This window comes from Nematostella vectensis, chromosome 11 (assembly GCF_932526225.1).
Source record: "Nematostella vectensis chromosome 11, jaNemVect1.1, whole genome shotgun sequence".
In the NCBI taxonomy this organism is placed as follows: Eukaryota; Metazoa; Cnidaria; class Anthozoa; order Actiniaria; family Edwardsiidae; genus Nematostella; species Nematostella vectensis.
Genome location: NC_064044.1, coordinates 6341302 through 6358467, shown reverse-complemented (window position 1 = coordinate 6358467; position 17166 = coordinate 6341302). Strand labels below are relative to the sequence as shown.

The following is a 17166-nucleotide window of genomic DNA, read 5'->3' as shown; positions in this document are numbered from 1 at the left end:
GGCCATATATACGCATTTCCCCGTTTATTTTCGTCCTTTAAACGTAAAACACAACTTTTATTTGGAAAGAGGAAGCGCTAAACCACGAGTCATGACAGCTCAAATTCTTTCTTTCCTCTCAAACTTTCGAAAGTAGAAACCCAAAGCTGGTGACTTTTATGAATACTTTTCCCCCTCGTAAGAGAAATGGAATTCTAAAATGAGTTCTTCAGTTAAGTTTCTCGCCGGAAGTGAGAAATTATTGCTATGACAGCAGACGATAGCTCAAAAAATGTTCTTACCATCACGTGAATCATTCATTTTCGCGCTTCTCTTCTGAACTCCCAGGAGTTTTTCGCGCTTAAACATATTTTCCTTTAACCTATGTCCGTCACTTAAAAAAAAAACACTTGTACGATGTGATTGTCAGTTGACTGAGTATTATACGAGAGCAAATGTGGCTCTTTTCCTAGCAAACAGCCCAAGTAAACGTTTGGTTATTTGGACTGTCTCGCCAATGAGTGGGTGGGTTTGTGCGAATCACGATATAAACTCATTGATTCGATTCGTCAGTCACATGTGCCGAACACTTCTGACCAAAATAAAGGCGATTTATCCCGGAATTAATCAAGTTCAAGGCCCACAATTCCACCCCTGGCTTGGGGAGAAGCAAAGAAAGTTATCCTACGGCTAGGATGTTTAAGGTATGTTCAATGAGTACAAGAATTCGCGATTATTTCGGGTCATTAGCTAAAGTCCGTTTTACTACTACGAGCTGTCTTGCGTTGCCAATGAAGCGTGCGTATGTATAGTATGTATACAAATACTGATCACATTCACCATCCCCAGCTGACTTGCCATCCTAATTTAGCTTTACTATGCCAATTACTGTACACTTGTGCTGATTTTTTTTTTCTCACTGATATTTTGCTTTCTCTTCGGTCTCTGTGGCGACCTCGTACGATTGCAGACGTTACTTTCTAGAAACTCATAGTAACCTTGATGAATGAGTTTTACATAATCTAATTTCATTATACTTCTAAATTCATTCGTGTTTACTTTGACGTTATTTTCGCCAACTGCACCTGTGAATGTGAATTTTTCTGTGACGATTTTTGGATAGAAAAGCAAGGCTTGGTTAATCATTGTTGTTTTTTTCCAATAAGAATTTCATTGGTGAGTACTACTTTCGTTGGAATGTGATCTTATCCCGACAATTCTCATGGTTGTCTACACGTGGTTAAGCGGGGCTTATGTGACTCAGGATATCTCATGAACTAATCACAACTTCAAAAGAAACAGCACGAGAATTTCAAGTTCACGTAACAACCCAAACAAATGCTTGTACGCGCGGTGGTCAATTTCGTCTAGGTCAAAATTGTAATTATTTCCATTCTAATTTTGTCCGCACATTTCGCATTTATTTTGACATAACAGATTCAATAAGCTGAATACACCGTGTGATTTTTTAGTATGGAAGTATTTCAGTTGGCGCGGGAGGGCTGAATTAACTAAAACAAACAGTGCACTTGATTTTGCACCTGATTTCGTCCAACCGGATGGAAATGAATGGGGGCATTAGAAAAAAACAATAGACCCTAAACACCGACAACATCGAAAGGAAACGTCGTTGAAAAAAACGTGTTCATGTTTTTAAATTTTTGTACAAATGCTCAACAACTTTAAGTGGCTCTTAATTGTTTTTTCCCGGTCAAACTGACATCATTTCTGACGCAAAAAAAGATTGTTTGCTCTCAAGTTTATTTTCTAAAGGACTGTTCGTAGTCTGCAACGGAAATATAAAAATCACGCAATTTTTACTCAAAGCTTGCCGAAGGCGTATTTAGTGCCACTTAAACTCCGAAATTGCCTGTTAATAGGCACTATAACAAAAAGACGGTACAAATGATGGAGTTTAGTGGCGTAAATTGCCTCAATTCTAAGGTCGAATGTTTGTAGTTTGGCGACAGTATTGTCCGCTTTATAACCAGATATTCCTGGTATGTGCAACTGTCTGGGCGGCTCGTTTGATTTTGGGGGTCTTTAGTAAAACAGCTCTCTCAACTCTTTCAACCATGTCTAATTTTTGTTATGATTAAATTTAGGGAACGGGAAAAATTGTATGTAAGCTAATTTTTGGGGAGTTTCGATGGTAACTTTGTTTGTAAACAAACCCAGTATTGAGAGCGATCGGTCAATGCAATTAATTCTGATGAACTTCTTACGACTTCTATATGGACTTTTATCTGTTCCAGCAAAAACACCACGGTAAGCTAGTTTAGCTCTTACAATACAACCGTGCAAATGAATCGACTACTCCAAAATATGTCAAGAATTTCAGCTTATGAAAAACTTTGTGAAAACTTCAGGGTGTAGTCAGTCAGGCGGTCGCTACCAAAAATATAAAAATAAAACAATGATAATAACGAGCGTTTCATGATTTTAAAGCAGACATTACTGTTTAAATAAAAGGGCTTCAACTTATTTACTTCCACAATCAGCTTTTTAATTTAGTGAATCCTCGCGGGCAAGTGGCGTGAATATTTTGTCCACGTGTTTCTAACGTGAGAAAAACGGGCGAAAACTAGGGACATTGATATATCCACTCCTTAAAAATAATTCGCCATTTTTTTTGTAGAAATGAATGTATAATTGTTCGTTATCAATGCCGGTTATTGACAAAGTTGTGTTTGAACGGCATGCGCCTCCTTAGGGTTTATCTAGTTCTCCTGAGGTCGACTCGACTATTTCGACCTGAAAGCCATTCCGCAGTAAATTTTAGATCTGGCTATAAAAGCTACAGCAAAAAAACAACAAGCAAAGACCGCCATTGATATTTGAATTTTACCCAGCGGCGTAGCCAAGTTTTTTAACAGGAGGGGACCCAAAAGGCCTTTTCAAGGCTTTTTTTAACTGTATTTTAGATAGTGTCTCATACATTTACTGTATTTTTGACTGCTCGGGCCCGGGCCCCCTAGGCCACCCCCCTAAATCTCATTTTGAAAACTGATAATTAATCACCATTTTTATATCTGCATGATAGTAGTACATAAATTGTGATTCCAGGAAATATCTACTTTCATCCAAAAACTTCAACCCCAAAATTTTGAAAAGAGGGGCTGAGTAACCTCCCACCCTTTTCAAGTAAGACATATGTGCCCCTCTCTTTTATTGTTATAGTGGGTACCTTATTAAGACAAATGGTAGAGTAGACACAACTTTCTCCATGTCTTTTGTAAATCATACCCTTCCAGCAGATACCCAGACACGTTTTGATAACAGGGGGGGGGGGGGGATTAATCTCTTAGTTATCTCACTACTATCGTTCTTCAATTTTTCTCTCAATGAGCAGGCCTTACAGTAAGGGGCTTTCTGGTTCTTCTGTATAAACCCCTCTTGCTAAGGGTGGGGGGGGGGGGGGGGTGCAGAGGGGAGGGGGGCTTAGGTCATGCTAAGAATATGTCGAGCCTCAGATAGCAGCAAAATATTATTTTCTTATTTTGATGCGTTCTTAGATGCAGAATCATATAATCGTGCTCATAATAATGACACACTATTGTCATTAATTATGTGTGCAAATCTCTTTCTAATGTTTCATGTAGCATCATATATTTATACACTGAAATTTAACAACATAGTTAAGAGCATTTCCAGCCTTAAAATGATGCTCTAAAGTTAAGATTGCTCAGCCTCAACTGAAAACTAGACGTTCTTATAAAAAAAGAGTGTATTTGTCCAAACTCTTAGATAATTATTTTTAGTTGCATTCAATAACAATAACAATTTTTTATTTTTTTGATAACTAAATGTCCACCACTATTTTAACGGCCACTATATTAATTCCTTGCATCTCAATTAAATAAAGTATTTAAATACCTTCAAAATAACAATCTGCAAATAAAGTCTGATATGATATTGACGTTATTTAATTGAAAATGTCTTGGTTACTTGCTTGAATTAGCCGATGGAAATGGATGCTTTGTGTGACTCGCCATTGAGCGGGAGCATGGAATGGCGGCATGATTGGGCTTCTTTAAAGTCTAGCAAATTTTTTGTTTTCATTATTTTTAATATGTTTCATTTGCTCGAATTTTTTTTCTTGTTTTGTAGTCTTGTGTATTTGTGAACCCCCACTATAGTATCTAACGATCCGTCCTTATCTTCAACTTCGTCGACCGATAAAATCAGGTCCGTAGCCAGGATTTTAAGTGGGGCGTTCTTTTTTCCATTTCAGAGGACTAAATTTCCGGTATACCCCTCTCCTCACCTTATAACATTAGGCAATCAATCTTGTATTTAAAATGTTATTAATAGGTATTTTTTTAACATATAGCGGTAATAATAAAGATGATAATTATTTAAAGATTTTTAAAGATATTTTAAAGATATATTGATGTGCATGCTAAATCTCCAGCCAAACGTTGTCCGAACCCCCCCCCCCCTCCCCCCTGGCTACGGGCCTGAAAATCAGTCAATTTTATTTAGGGAGCAAAAAAACATTTTGTGATTGACGTTTACGTCGCAAGTGTTCTCGATTACACATTTTAGCCGGGTCGCAATCAATTTACGACGCCTTCGGCGACAGGCCATTTAAATAACGAAAATGTCATTCAAATCCTGGTTATAACTACGACAAATACTACGTTCACCCCTTCACGTCGAAACCTTGGCGTGTTTTTAACTGGATGTAATAGCTATTGCTATGTCGTCTGTTTCAATCAGGGCGTGAACTTCCAGATCCAGACTTCCGCCGACCATCTTATATGGGGTTACTTGGCAGAATTCCACTTCCTTCTTGGATTTTTTGAAGAGTATTTAGGATTCCACAACGAGTTCCTTCTTTATTGTTAAGGGTAGCTTATATACTAGAATACGCCATGAGAGGTTGAACCCAGTTTAGTGTCCTTTGGTGTCTCAGGCAGGGGGAGAGTGCCCCCATTTTTATAAAAAAAAACAATCACTTCTTCCATAGTATACACCTATTTCAATAAACGTCAGTGCAATTGGCAATTGGAAATTGCCAAATGGCAGTTCAAGACCAATCACTGCTTATAGGTATAATTATTTGAAAGAATAAAGATGATAAGTAATATAATTACATTAATTATCCACATTTTGCTACATTCAGTAAAAATTTGACAAGTTCCATGGTATTTTTGATAGGAGAACTGCCATTTGACAATCGCCATTTGCTGTTTGCACTGACAACGTTATTTGAAATAGGTGTATATTTCCAAGAGTCGCTAGGCCTAATAGAATGAGACAGGCTTGCGGGCTCACAGAGCTACGAGCTTCTATTCGTACATAAAATACCCACTATTCACATTTTCAAACATGCATTCTCTTTCCTTGCAGAATGCTTTTGTTTTCTCTTTTATTAGCTTCAACATTTTTCTCGTTATAGGGGGAGTGCAACCTCCCAAAGAAAATTTCATCTTTCTTTTTTCTACGCACTATAAAAAGTTTCTAGCCTGCGGTACAACCCCGTCTATTGTTTTTAAGCGAGTCAACATTGCTCAGCGAAATTATAAAAGCATACCTTCCAAGCTAACTATGGTGATCATATGTGTTCTCTATCATCAGTCCATATAAGGATCACAAATATACTTTAAAACAATTAATGGGCTTTAATTTAAGACACTTTTTCAAATGATTATCTTTAGTGATAGCAGCTACCTATATCGCCGTCGCTCGTGATAATTATTCAGAAACCTTCAAGAAGATCATAGTTTAGATTTCAGCAATCCCCTTTCTTACAAGACGACTTTTAGATAGACAAGCTAGAAACATGCCGGACTTTCTGCGTTATTCTCATTTCTTATTTTGTTTCTATAAACAGAAACAAAAAATAAAACAGGGAAAAAAGACAGAGTCTTTTTACTAAAAAAAGGGATTTCTTTCATCCTAAGACGAAGAATATTATAAAAATGCTTTGTGGCAGTTCACTCGTGTATTAAACTCTTGTCGAGATGATTTTAAAATCGAACATTATACAAAGCTAGAAATAGAGATTACTTTTATCGAACTTATCTTCAAGCTCAATGGTCATGATAGTTTTACGTGATCTGTTGCACACTATTTTTCACTTCCAGTATAATGAACTGGTGATAAAGTTCCCGTAAAACCAAAACACGGACGTATATTGAAGGCTAAATATAGAACATTTTGAGCATTATTGGAAAACACTTTTAAAGAACTTGAAAGTCGTATTCCGGTTGAGCTCGTTGTTTTCAGGCCTATTATGTAAAGGGACGGTCTGCCATGTTTATTTTTTAAATGGACTTTGAAACATTTCAGTTATGCTGCTCTATACTTTAGCCCTTAAACCACGGTCTAACGGTCTTCCGTCCGCGTGCAGTTATACTCGTTTTTTTTGCTAGAAAGAGATTAGGCGTAGAATTGCGTCATCGAGTCAGACCCCTGTCTTGTGATCCCTAACGGTGGGGTCGGAATAAACTCTTAAATAAGACCGGGTCGCCATGTGGGTAACGCAAGTTTGAATAGATTCCATTCTACAGCAGTACAAGTTTTCTACTTCTTTGAAGTACATACACGGATAAAATACGGTAAGCTAGTAATGCCACCACAATAGAACATTTGAACGGTTCGATAGTCTTTCCAGAATTTTTTTTTTACTTGATTATGAAAAAAAAACGATAGACTGATAATTTTTAAGGTTCACGACTTTAAACGTCGTATATTCTCCTAAAATAAGGGGAGATATTTAAAAAAATAAATTCATAATTGCTAGTGGGATATTCCGAAAACTTTTTCCACTTAACGTATGTAAGAAAAAAATCTGAATAATTACTGTGAATAGATGAGTGGAAAATCTAGTTGAGATAAAGTTCGCAATTTAAACTAGTATTAAGACAGAAAATTCGTTAGTTTGCTGATGATATTTTAGGTGTATGTGTCAGAATTATCGATATATTTTCATCTCGCGCGACTCGCCGGTACGCCATGTGTTTTCTGTTGGTCACGTGACTGGGGGCGTTTTGGGGGTTTGTACCATGACATCATCACAGGTTATGGCGCCAACTCGAGTGCGTAGGAAATCTTGGAGTGTCTTAAGTCTGCATTATATGAGTTCTTTCATCGGCGCGACGTCCCCATTAGCAAGTATAATGACCCCCTTGATTCCCGTTGATAATATACAGGCGGAATTACTTAGCTCTTGCGTGCTAGTGGGGGCTTGTCGTATTACTCAGCTTGCCATATCATGAGGTCTGGAGCGGGGTAGATTTTAAGCAGTCCTTTCCGCCGCAAACGCGCGTTGTTGATAAAAAGTATGTTTGTCTAATTTGCGGCTGGTTTATCTTTGTAAAGAAATAAGAACAGTTTTCAATTATAGAGCTTGAATAGCCGTCTGTCTCGTTATTCAGTTTAAAATATATCTTAATACACACGTTAACCGTTTTTGTATCGTTTTTGTTTTTATTATTAACCTCTTACCATTCAAACAGAAATTTAAATTAAATATAATGTTTAATATTTGTATGGCGCATATTGCTATCGCGATCAAATGTGTTTCCTATGTGACTGACTTTACTCGTCATTGTGTAGATACGGACTGCTCCACGCAGTTTACAATCTATACATCTGGACATGACGGAAAAACATGACGTGACGCTTCAAATAAGCCTATTTCACATCGAATAAGGCGGAGAATTTCTCAGAGTACTTAGTAACTTAAAGCAAACAAAATATCAAGTGCGACTTATTTTAAATGGATTCGACATTTTTTAAAGTGTCATTTGAAATTTGAGCTTTTCGTTCCTGAGCTGATACACAGGGCAATGATGATCAAGGAAAATTATCTTAAAAAGCCCAAATCTGGTTATGTGCACTTCGGCCTCACGTTATTTGTGTTTTGAAAATCAGTCCGTAATACAAGGAACCTATAGCCACTGAAGAAATTGTGTCTTCTCTCTTTATCTGGAATTGCGCGTTTTCCAGGTTTTTCCGTCATGTCATTCATGTGTGGAGTTAGTGTATAACTGACACTGTGACTGGAGATAAGGGCCCGTAAGCAACGACGAGGGCAATGTGAACGACGACGGCAGAAATGGAATTTGATTTAGAATTCAATAGCCGCACGTGAAAATGCGTTCTGACAGATACATTTCAGCCGTTTTTCATGAAACCACGACGTGAAAACTTTAATTTTAAATTTTCAAGGTCAGTTGAGGACGCGTACGTTTGCACTGTAAATTCTACTAACTAGGTGCGCTACTGTAGAAATAATGTCCTTAGTTTATTTGTATCTTTCTCTGACTATAATGTTTTGCTCATTACATTGCAATAAAATTATTTTTGATCGCCACGATCGCGTTGTCCTTGCTCAATTCCTAGTACCACGGACAAGCGTCCCTAGCGGTTGTTTGTGAACTCTAGTTTAAGTTCCGCATTTTAGAAAACGAGGGATTCACAGTCCCAAATGTAAAGAATAGAAATATATAACCTTTTTTAAAGAGGTTCACCTGACCTTGGTTCGAACCATGGTCCTCTTGCTTGAGGAACGTACCAAAACGGATGGTCTCAAACTTTTGTGCGATGAGCATTAGGTAATGGACCTGCTTACTCTTTCAGGCTGGCCATACGCTCACCACGATTTTGGCGCTATCCGTTATTTGCCGGTCTCTAATCAGCACGTCCGGACCGGTAGCCAACGCCCTACCCATTGGACAAATTCACGGACAAGCTGGTAAACGCAAACTTTTAAAAACCAGTAGATTACCAGTCAAATCCGAATCTGGAGTAGTTACAAGGACAACTGCGGAACACCAGGTAAGCTTTTGAAAACCACTAATTTAACTGTCAAATCCGAATCTCGAGTGGTACAAGGACAACTGCAAAACACCTGGTTTTAGCATAAGCGAGATGTTGACTTAAGTGTCTCTAAAAAGTCCCTGGCTCCCGCAATTAGCTGTCATCCTAGCAAAATACCAAGTGTGATAAAAATTTCGATCCCATCTGCTAATTCGGAAATCTCTTTGCGACATTTCCGATTAAGGAGATTCAAAGCAGGTTCCCGAATGTCCAACCATCCTGTCAATCACAACTCGTATCTTCTGCTACAGGGATCGGATCATCAAACTATTTGGCCATGCCATTTACCTAGGGATGAACTTTATAAAAATGTAACATGTGTTTACATAGCTGTTTCTATGGCAACGGAACGGCGAACCCGTCGGATATTGTACATCAGGCCTTGGTCGACACTTACAGGAAGTTTTATTTAAATCTATAAGAGGAATTCTGAGAAATTGTGGAACTTTTATTCTTAGTCACTCTGTTATTTACGAACTTTGAAATTCGCACCTGAAAAAAATCCATACGCAGGCAAGGATTTTTTTACCATTGTTATTTAGCTACCTCTTATTTCTAATAGCCTATCAAAAATGAAAGCAATCGGTTTTGTTGATCGTAAGTTTTAGGGGCGCTTGAAATGCCCATTTTCAAAAAATCTAATCGCTTACTTACAACCCTTCAACGGAGCTAAAAGTTAACCCGAATGTTTCTCAATATATTAATTTTATTCTACAAAAACGACGAAAAAATTAATCGGCGAAATTTTATTTGGCGGCCAAAAAAAAGTTCCATTTCTTCATTTTGAGAGTATCATATAGTCCCCAGAATGGCCCCTAAAACTTACGATCAACAAAACCGATTGCTTTCATTTTTGATAGGCTATTAGAAATAAGAGGTAGCTAAATAACAATGGTAAAAAAATCCTTGCCTGCGTATGGATTTTTTTCAGGTGCGAATTTCAAAGTTCGTAAATAACAGAGTGACTAAGAATAAAAGTTCCACAATTTCTCAGAATTCCTCTTATAGATTTAAATAAAACTTCCTGTAAGTGTCGACCAAGGTCTGATGTACAATATCCGACGGGTTCGCCGTTCCGCTGCCATAGAAACAGCAATGTAAACACATGTTACATTTTTATAAAGTTCATCCCTAGGTAAATGGCATGGCCAAATAGTTTGATGATCCGATCCCTGTAGCAGAAGATACGAGTTGTGGTTGACAGGATGGTTGGGCATTCGGGAAACTGTATCGAATCTCCTTGGTCTGCAGCCTTGTTTTAGGAGGGTTATGTCCAAATTTCTCATTTCCATAGTTCAAAGTAATTTGAAGCAAGATTACCTTCATCTCCCTTTCAACTATCGCCTCTGCCTCACCTTGTACGATATCTCCCCAGGTTTACATGAAGGTGTTATTTCCTATGGGCATGACGCCCACAAAGGAGTACAAGATAGACGTGACGTTACACCACGCCACACCCGCGTATATGAAGCTGGGAAACCTCTACTCAAAGTATAAGTACTTACTGAGGATAAACCCTGATGGGACTGTAGACGGAACCAACGATGCGTCGTCAAAATATGGTGAGGACTGGTTAACGCTTGTACATGATGCACACAACCTGTGTGGACATTACATAACGAGCACTGCGCACATCACCTGGTGCGTACATAACAAACACTGCGCTCATCACCTAGTGTGTACATTAAGAGCACTGCCCACATCACCTAGTGTGTACATAACAAACACTGCGTACATCACCTAGTGTGTACATAACAAACACTGCGCTCATCACCTAGTGTGTACATTAAGAGCACTGCCCACATCACCTAGTGTGTACATAACAAACACTGCGCACATCACCTAGTGTATACATGACGAACACTGCGCACATCACCTAGTGTAAACATGAAGAGCACTGCGCACATCACCTAGTGTGTACATGATGAGCACTGCGCACATCACCTATTGTGTACATGATGAGCACTGCGCACATCACCTTGTGTGTACATGACAAGCACTGCGCACATCACCTAGTGTGTACATGACAAACACTGCGCACATCACCTAGTGTGTACATAACAAACACTGCGCACATCACCTAGTGTGTACATAACAAACACTGCGCACATCACCTAGTGTGTACATTACGAGCACTGCGCACATCACCTGGTGTGTACATGACGAACACTGCGCACATCACCTAGTGTGTACATTACGAGCACTGCGCACATCACCTAGTGTGTACATAACAAACACTGCGCACATCACCTAGTGTGTACATAACAAACACTGCGCTCATCACCTAGTGTAAACATGAAGAGCACTGCGCACATCACCCAGTGTGTACATGATGAGCACTGTGCACATCACCCAGTGTATACATGATGAGCACTGCGCACATCACCTGGTGTGTAAATGACGAGCACTGCGCACATCACCTAGTGTGTACATGACGAGCACTGCGCACATCACCTAGTATGTACATGACGAGCACTGCGCACATCACCTAGTGTGTACCTGACGAGCACTGCGCACATCACCTAGTGTGTACATGACGAGCACTGCGCACATCACCTAGTGTGTACATAACAAACACTGCGCACATCACCTAGTGTGTACATGACGAGCACTGCGCACATCACCCAGTGTATACATGATGAGCACTGCGCACATCACCTGGTGTGTAAATGACGAGCACTGCGCACATCACCCAGTGTGTACATGACGAACACTGCGCACATCACCTAGTGTAAACATAAAGAGCACTGCGCTCATCACCTAGTGTGTACATAACAAACACTGCGCTCATCACCTAGTGTGTACATAACAAACACTGCGTACATCACCTAGTGTGTACATGACGAACAATGCGCAATCACCTAGTGTGTACATGACGAACACTGCGTACATCACCTAGTGTGTATATTACGAGCACTGCGCACATTACCTGGTAAGTAAATAACGAGCACTGCGCACATTATTTCCTGATGTGTACATGACGAGCACTGCGCATATCACCTAGTGTGTACAAGAAAAGCACTGTCACATCACCTAGTGTGTACAAGAAGAGCACTGCGCACATCACCTAGTGTGTACATAACAAGCATTGCGCACATCACCTAGTTTATACATAACAAGCACTGCGCACAACACCTGGTAATGAAATGGTGTGAAAATGACAAGAACTGTGCCCATCAACTAGTGTGTAAATGATGAGCTATATGTTGCTTAATCAGATCTTTCCTTTCCAGCTGAGTTGGAGTTTCACTCAGTAGGAGCTGGTCTGCATATGATAATTGGCGTTGCCACTCGGAGATATTTGACGATCACAGACAAGGGACTGTTAACTGCACAGGTGAGGTTCAATTTTAAGGAATGTCCATCAACCTTCTTTGTTATTGTTTACAATTGAAAATATATCGGTTTATTTGCAAGAAATGACAAAATAACCAACCACGATTGAAGTTTTATACCTTAGTAACAATATTTGATTGAAAGTTTCTCAGTCACTTGCTTGAATTAGCCGATGGAAATGGATTCTTTTAGTGAGCCGGTATAGTGCGGGAACAAAATTGGCAGCGTTATTGGCCTTCTTTAAGTTAATCACCCTGTAGCCGCTAAGTGTGAGAAGCTATGAAAAATATTTTGGTATTGAGTGCCGCACGACTTAAATTTCAGCAGCGAACGAAATCATTGGATTTAGTCTAAGTTCAAACGTCGTATTATCCATGAGCAGTACTTTTAAGGATTTGATGCATTTCTTTGCATGACTTTATGTCTTGTCTCTGTCAGTTACAACCGTCCCTAAACTCGGTGTTCAAAGAGATCTTCCTTGAAAACCTTTACCAGTCCTTCCTGTCGTACAAGCACCAAAGGAACGGGTGGTACGTGGCCATCAAGCGCAACGGCAAAGCGAAGCCGGCAGTACAGACATTCATAGGGCAGAAGGCCACACAGTTCATGACAAGATACGAGTCGTGATCCAGACCCAAGAGGAAGTGTGCAAGGCTGCGCGCAAGGAATGATGGTTGGAATATAGGCGCGCAAGGAGTGACGGTTAGAATATTGGCGCGTTTGTAACGCTGAGAGGATGCGCGCTAGGAATGATGATAGGGTATAATGTTCTGTATCGCGCGTCTTAAGTAATTGGAGTGCAAGTGTCATTAAGACGCGGTCGTGTAAGGGGGAAGTCAGGTAACCTTTTGTAGAAAATTGTTTTATTATGAAGTCCGCGGGTCGGAGAGCCATTGGTTCAAGAATCCGCGTTCATTGTAACAGGGAGTAACTAGTTTTGATAGCCTGTCTGGAACAGGCCAATAAGCCATAATCAAATTAACTAATTATTTGTTAGCAACGTTTATATTAACTTGAACTAAAATTATTTATCAACTTTAATTACAACGATAACTAACAACGCTAACCAATACTTTGTTTTGTAATATGCCACACTGCCTAGAGCAGATTTGAGCAGTCGTTGCCTGGTGCAGCGGCTTTTTACATTGCATTATGCGCGTGCGCTAAAAGGGCTGGCACCTTTGGCGCCAGGATTTCCTTGTTATTGTTTTAAGCTTTTTGAAGTCGGCCGCTGTGACCGCGATACCTTTGACGATAGTGGCTACGGACCACTGTATTTGGGATATTGAAAATACTGATTATCGGCCATGATATGTGGTAAGATATCTACAGTTATACAAGATTTATAAAAGATGATATTATTTATACTATTTATGATATATTGTTGCGTTATTTATTTCAAATGGATAATTTAAAATTTATAAGCGATTAAGCCCGTTGTGTTGACTTATTACAGTCCATTTTGCTAAGGTTAGTCGCTATATAAGACGCGCGTGATGTATTGTGGGACAGATCCATCCTCAAAACGCGCGGCTGCTTGTGGAATTGATACTTTTGGCGCGCAATGAATTACGGGTAGTAGGCATATATATATTACGTGATTTAGCTGGTGTTATTTAGCCATTGGTTATTGGTTAGTTGGAATACGTTCTGTTGTCGTGTTATCTTATTATAGCAGGCGCCGGTCAAGTACTATTCGTTTAAGAGTATTTATTATAAGACAAATACCATGTATTGAGTGTAGTATTAGCAGCCGTGTAATGCACTGCTAGTTATTTCAAGGGACCATTTCATGCTACCCAGAATGCATCGCGTGGCGGCTATTTTGGAGTCATTTAATAAGTAATTATCCTTTACTCATAATGCTATTGGGCTTTACCCATCATGCTATTCGGCTTTACCCATCATGCTATTCGGCTTTACTCATCGTGTCATTCGGCAATCTCAAAGTGTGGGTAACTGTACTATTTTGAACACGAAATTATCAGCAGTGGCTGCTTAGCATGTTGGGTAAGTTACTCGAGGCCTTTAACTTTTTAGCTTGTAGACATCAGTTCTAACGAGCATATCTGGGGAGTTTCCGTCAATCTACCGTTGGCTTCAGTCAACTTTGCGTGTGCTAGTTTCCGTTGTTACCGTTTGTAACTTGAAACTGTGGTGGTTTGAACCCTTTCGATATTGCATTATACTGAGCCTTGACAGTCTTGGGAATTTAATTTTAATTTTGTTTTTTTTGATTGGTTGAAAGATCTTTTTGTTAATTCTCATGACAAACCGCTATGCTTGTGAAGTAAGGAGAATTTGTAGTCCATATTTTTTGCTTTAACTACATGCAGTAACATTATCAGATGAAGTTTTGAGTTTCAAAAATGTCAATAATAAGCCCTGTATCAGTTGAGCGATACATTGATGTAATTAAAAAAGTGGACGTACAGCAAACATAGAAACGGGGTGTTTATACAAATGGTGACATAGAAGTTAAATTACTGTTGTCGCACAGTTTTGTAAATAGCGAGTGATGACCAAACGCCAGATAATAGATCAACTATGAAAGAGTATATATTTTCTGATGAATGAATTTGCAATAAAACAATTTCATTGATGTGGTGTGCGTTGTGGTGTGGTGTTTCTTTTTTTAGGCCTTGTTTAAGGGTGTTCGGAATTAAGGTTGTTATGCGACCTTGGTTGCTACGCTGACGCGCGCGCTCGCAATTTAGGCGTGAAAAATCGCTTCCGGTTTGAAAATGGCGGGCTTTTCAGGGCGCGCGCGCTTGTTTGTTTACAAACTTTTCGCCGGTGAAAAATGTTCCATTCTTCCCCCTTTTGCAACAAAATGTCTCGTTTTTTAAGGTGTTTATTATTTTTTATACAATTTACCATGCTCATATGCTAAAATGCCGCCAACTGGGCGTAGCAAAAAAAAAAAGGATAGGATGTGCTTTGGCAGCACAAAGTCGCTGGTCTGAAGCAGTCTACGGAACAGATGCTCATTTGCATAATGCACTAGTCAATATAAACCCCCGCACCCCCAGGGTCGGGGAATAGCGGGGCATTTGACAAGGATTTAATTAAGTCAAAAGACACTTGTCTGTGCTGGACACTTGTCTGTGCCGTTGCCCCGCTTGATTCCCCCGGGGTTGTTTTAATTTTAACAGGAGCCTAAAGTATTGCATAGGAAAGGAAATTTAATTTGATATTTGTTTGCAAGTTTCCATTCCTGAAATGAATTTTCTAATATTTAAAGCTTTTTAAAGCGGACAAAAAAAGCTCAAAGAAAAATCAACGCACAATGTACAGCAATACAGAGTGAATAATTGTCTTATATTTTGATCAATATTTCCTACAAATAACAGCAATTTCTCCTTATCCTGCGGGGCCTGTGCTTGAAAAAAGCATCGATAAAATCATGTCACGAACACGCCTCAAAAACACTCAAATTGCGTGAAACTACTCTTCAAACAACATAAGCATTGCAATCGCTTTTTGATTCCAAGGTTTTCGCTCCAAAACGTCGAACAACGTCTTCGTTTCGTCACTCTGAGTCTAGCCGAAATCTAGAGCCGAAACAAGAGCCACAGTTCCCGGAAGTTTTGAACCCAGGGTCCACGCGCCAAAATTCTTCACTGAAATGGGCGAATTAAACGACCACGTTCCGTTGATTACGCGGGGTGGCCCAAGACACAACATCAGGGATATATTCCAAGATGGCGGCCGCTCGGTCAAATGCCCCGCTATATCCCGGCTAGATTTCCATAGCATGACAAAAGACTACAAATGGCCCGGGAAGCCGTGACACATCGTTCTTCAAATCACGTAGAACCCCCTATATATGCCCCGCTATTCCCCGGCCCTGGGGGTGCGGGAGTTTATATTGACTAGTGCATAAGCCACTGTCCGGCGTCCTCGATTCCATGCGACGCCATTTTAAGTTACGTTTCACACGGATGAGATAACTTATAAAGCTTTCTTCCCAGCTCAATGAAAATAAACCCAAGCCTGTACTTGAGCACAAACTTTGAAACATTTCAAAATTTAACATGATCAAGTTTCCTAGCCGAATTCTTTTAAATTTTTTTCAGGAAACGCACTAAAAATATTGATATGGTGGAAGAGAGCTTCTGAGGAGAAATGAGACCGAACAGTGCATTTGAGGGTTTGAGTTAGAAGGCTGTTTTACTCAAAGTTTCTAAGCTGTTCGCCAAACTTCGTAAATCATTCACATTAACATGATTATTTCTTAGAAATCTTGAAGATCGGACGTATTTGGTTCTTTCCTTTACTAAAATTTATCGCATTATTGTTCACAACAACACACAACAATTTCAATGGCGCATTACGCTTTTCTGGTCGTTTAAAGCTTCTATTTAAAATTATAAAATAAATTGTCATTGATGACCTCTAAGTTGGCTCACGGGGGTTAACCTTTGATCTAGCATACGGTTGATGTAACAAAGGCTGTCTGATTTGCAACCATAGCTATAAATGGGTCTTCTAACTTTTTTTTTCACTAACCTTTTTGAAGCACTGCAACATGCACTGCGTGGTTTAAATTAGTTTTTAAACAAGAAGACTTACTCGATTTTAACCGTTTTAACCTGACAAATTAGGGACTATGGGTCACATGATATTTTGATGACTCTTGTCATAGAGAACCTATTTTGCAAGTATTTTTTTTTGGTTAATATCAATCATTGGTCATATGTTTACTGTTATGTATGTTATTGATTGATGTTACCATGGAGATAGCGTACTTGCCAGGAGAGAGCACGCCGAATTTGTAGAGCTCGGTTGTTGAAAGCAAAAGCTAGTGTTGTGTTCAGAGTAGCGCTCGGAATTGTGTCTTCAGGACTTGAAACAGCCTACACTATCATACAAATTGCATTTTCCTTCTTCCCTTCAGGCGGAGTACCAAAAGTAATGTTTCTAGCTTCAAAGAGGCTTAAGAGGAATCTTTCGTTGATTTTCTACCCTCTCTCTCGGTGTCTTACCCCCATGATAATGCGAAATTTACAATAAAAA

At 39.4% G+C, this 17166-nt stretch overlaps 1 protein-coding gene across 1 annotated transcript; it reads left to right on the top strand.

Annotated features, from left to right (window-relative positions):
- Positions 1-460: 460 nt before the first annotated feature.
- LOC5508137 (fibroblast growth factor 1) lies at positions 461-14749 on the top strand. The gene is made up of 5 exons (XM_048734687.1): positions 461-683; positions 8572-8769; positions 10187-10373; positions 12045-12148; positions 12586-14749. Exons 1-5 carry the CDS (start codon positions 675-677, stop codon positions 12772-12774), a joined length of 687 nt encoding a protein of 228 aa, XP_048590644.1. The 5' UTR covers positions 461-674; the 3' UTR covers positions 12775-14749.
- The last annotated feature ends 2417 nt before the right edge of the window (positions 14750-17166 follow it).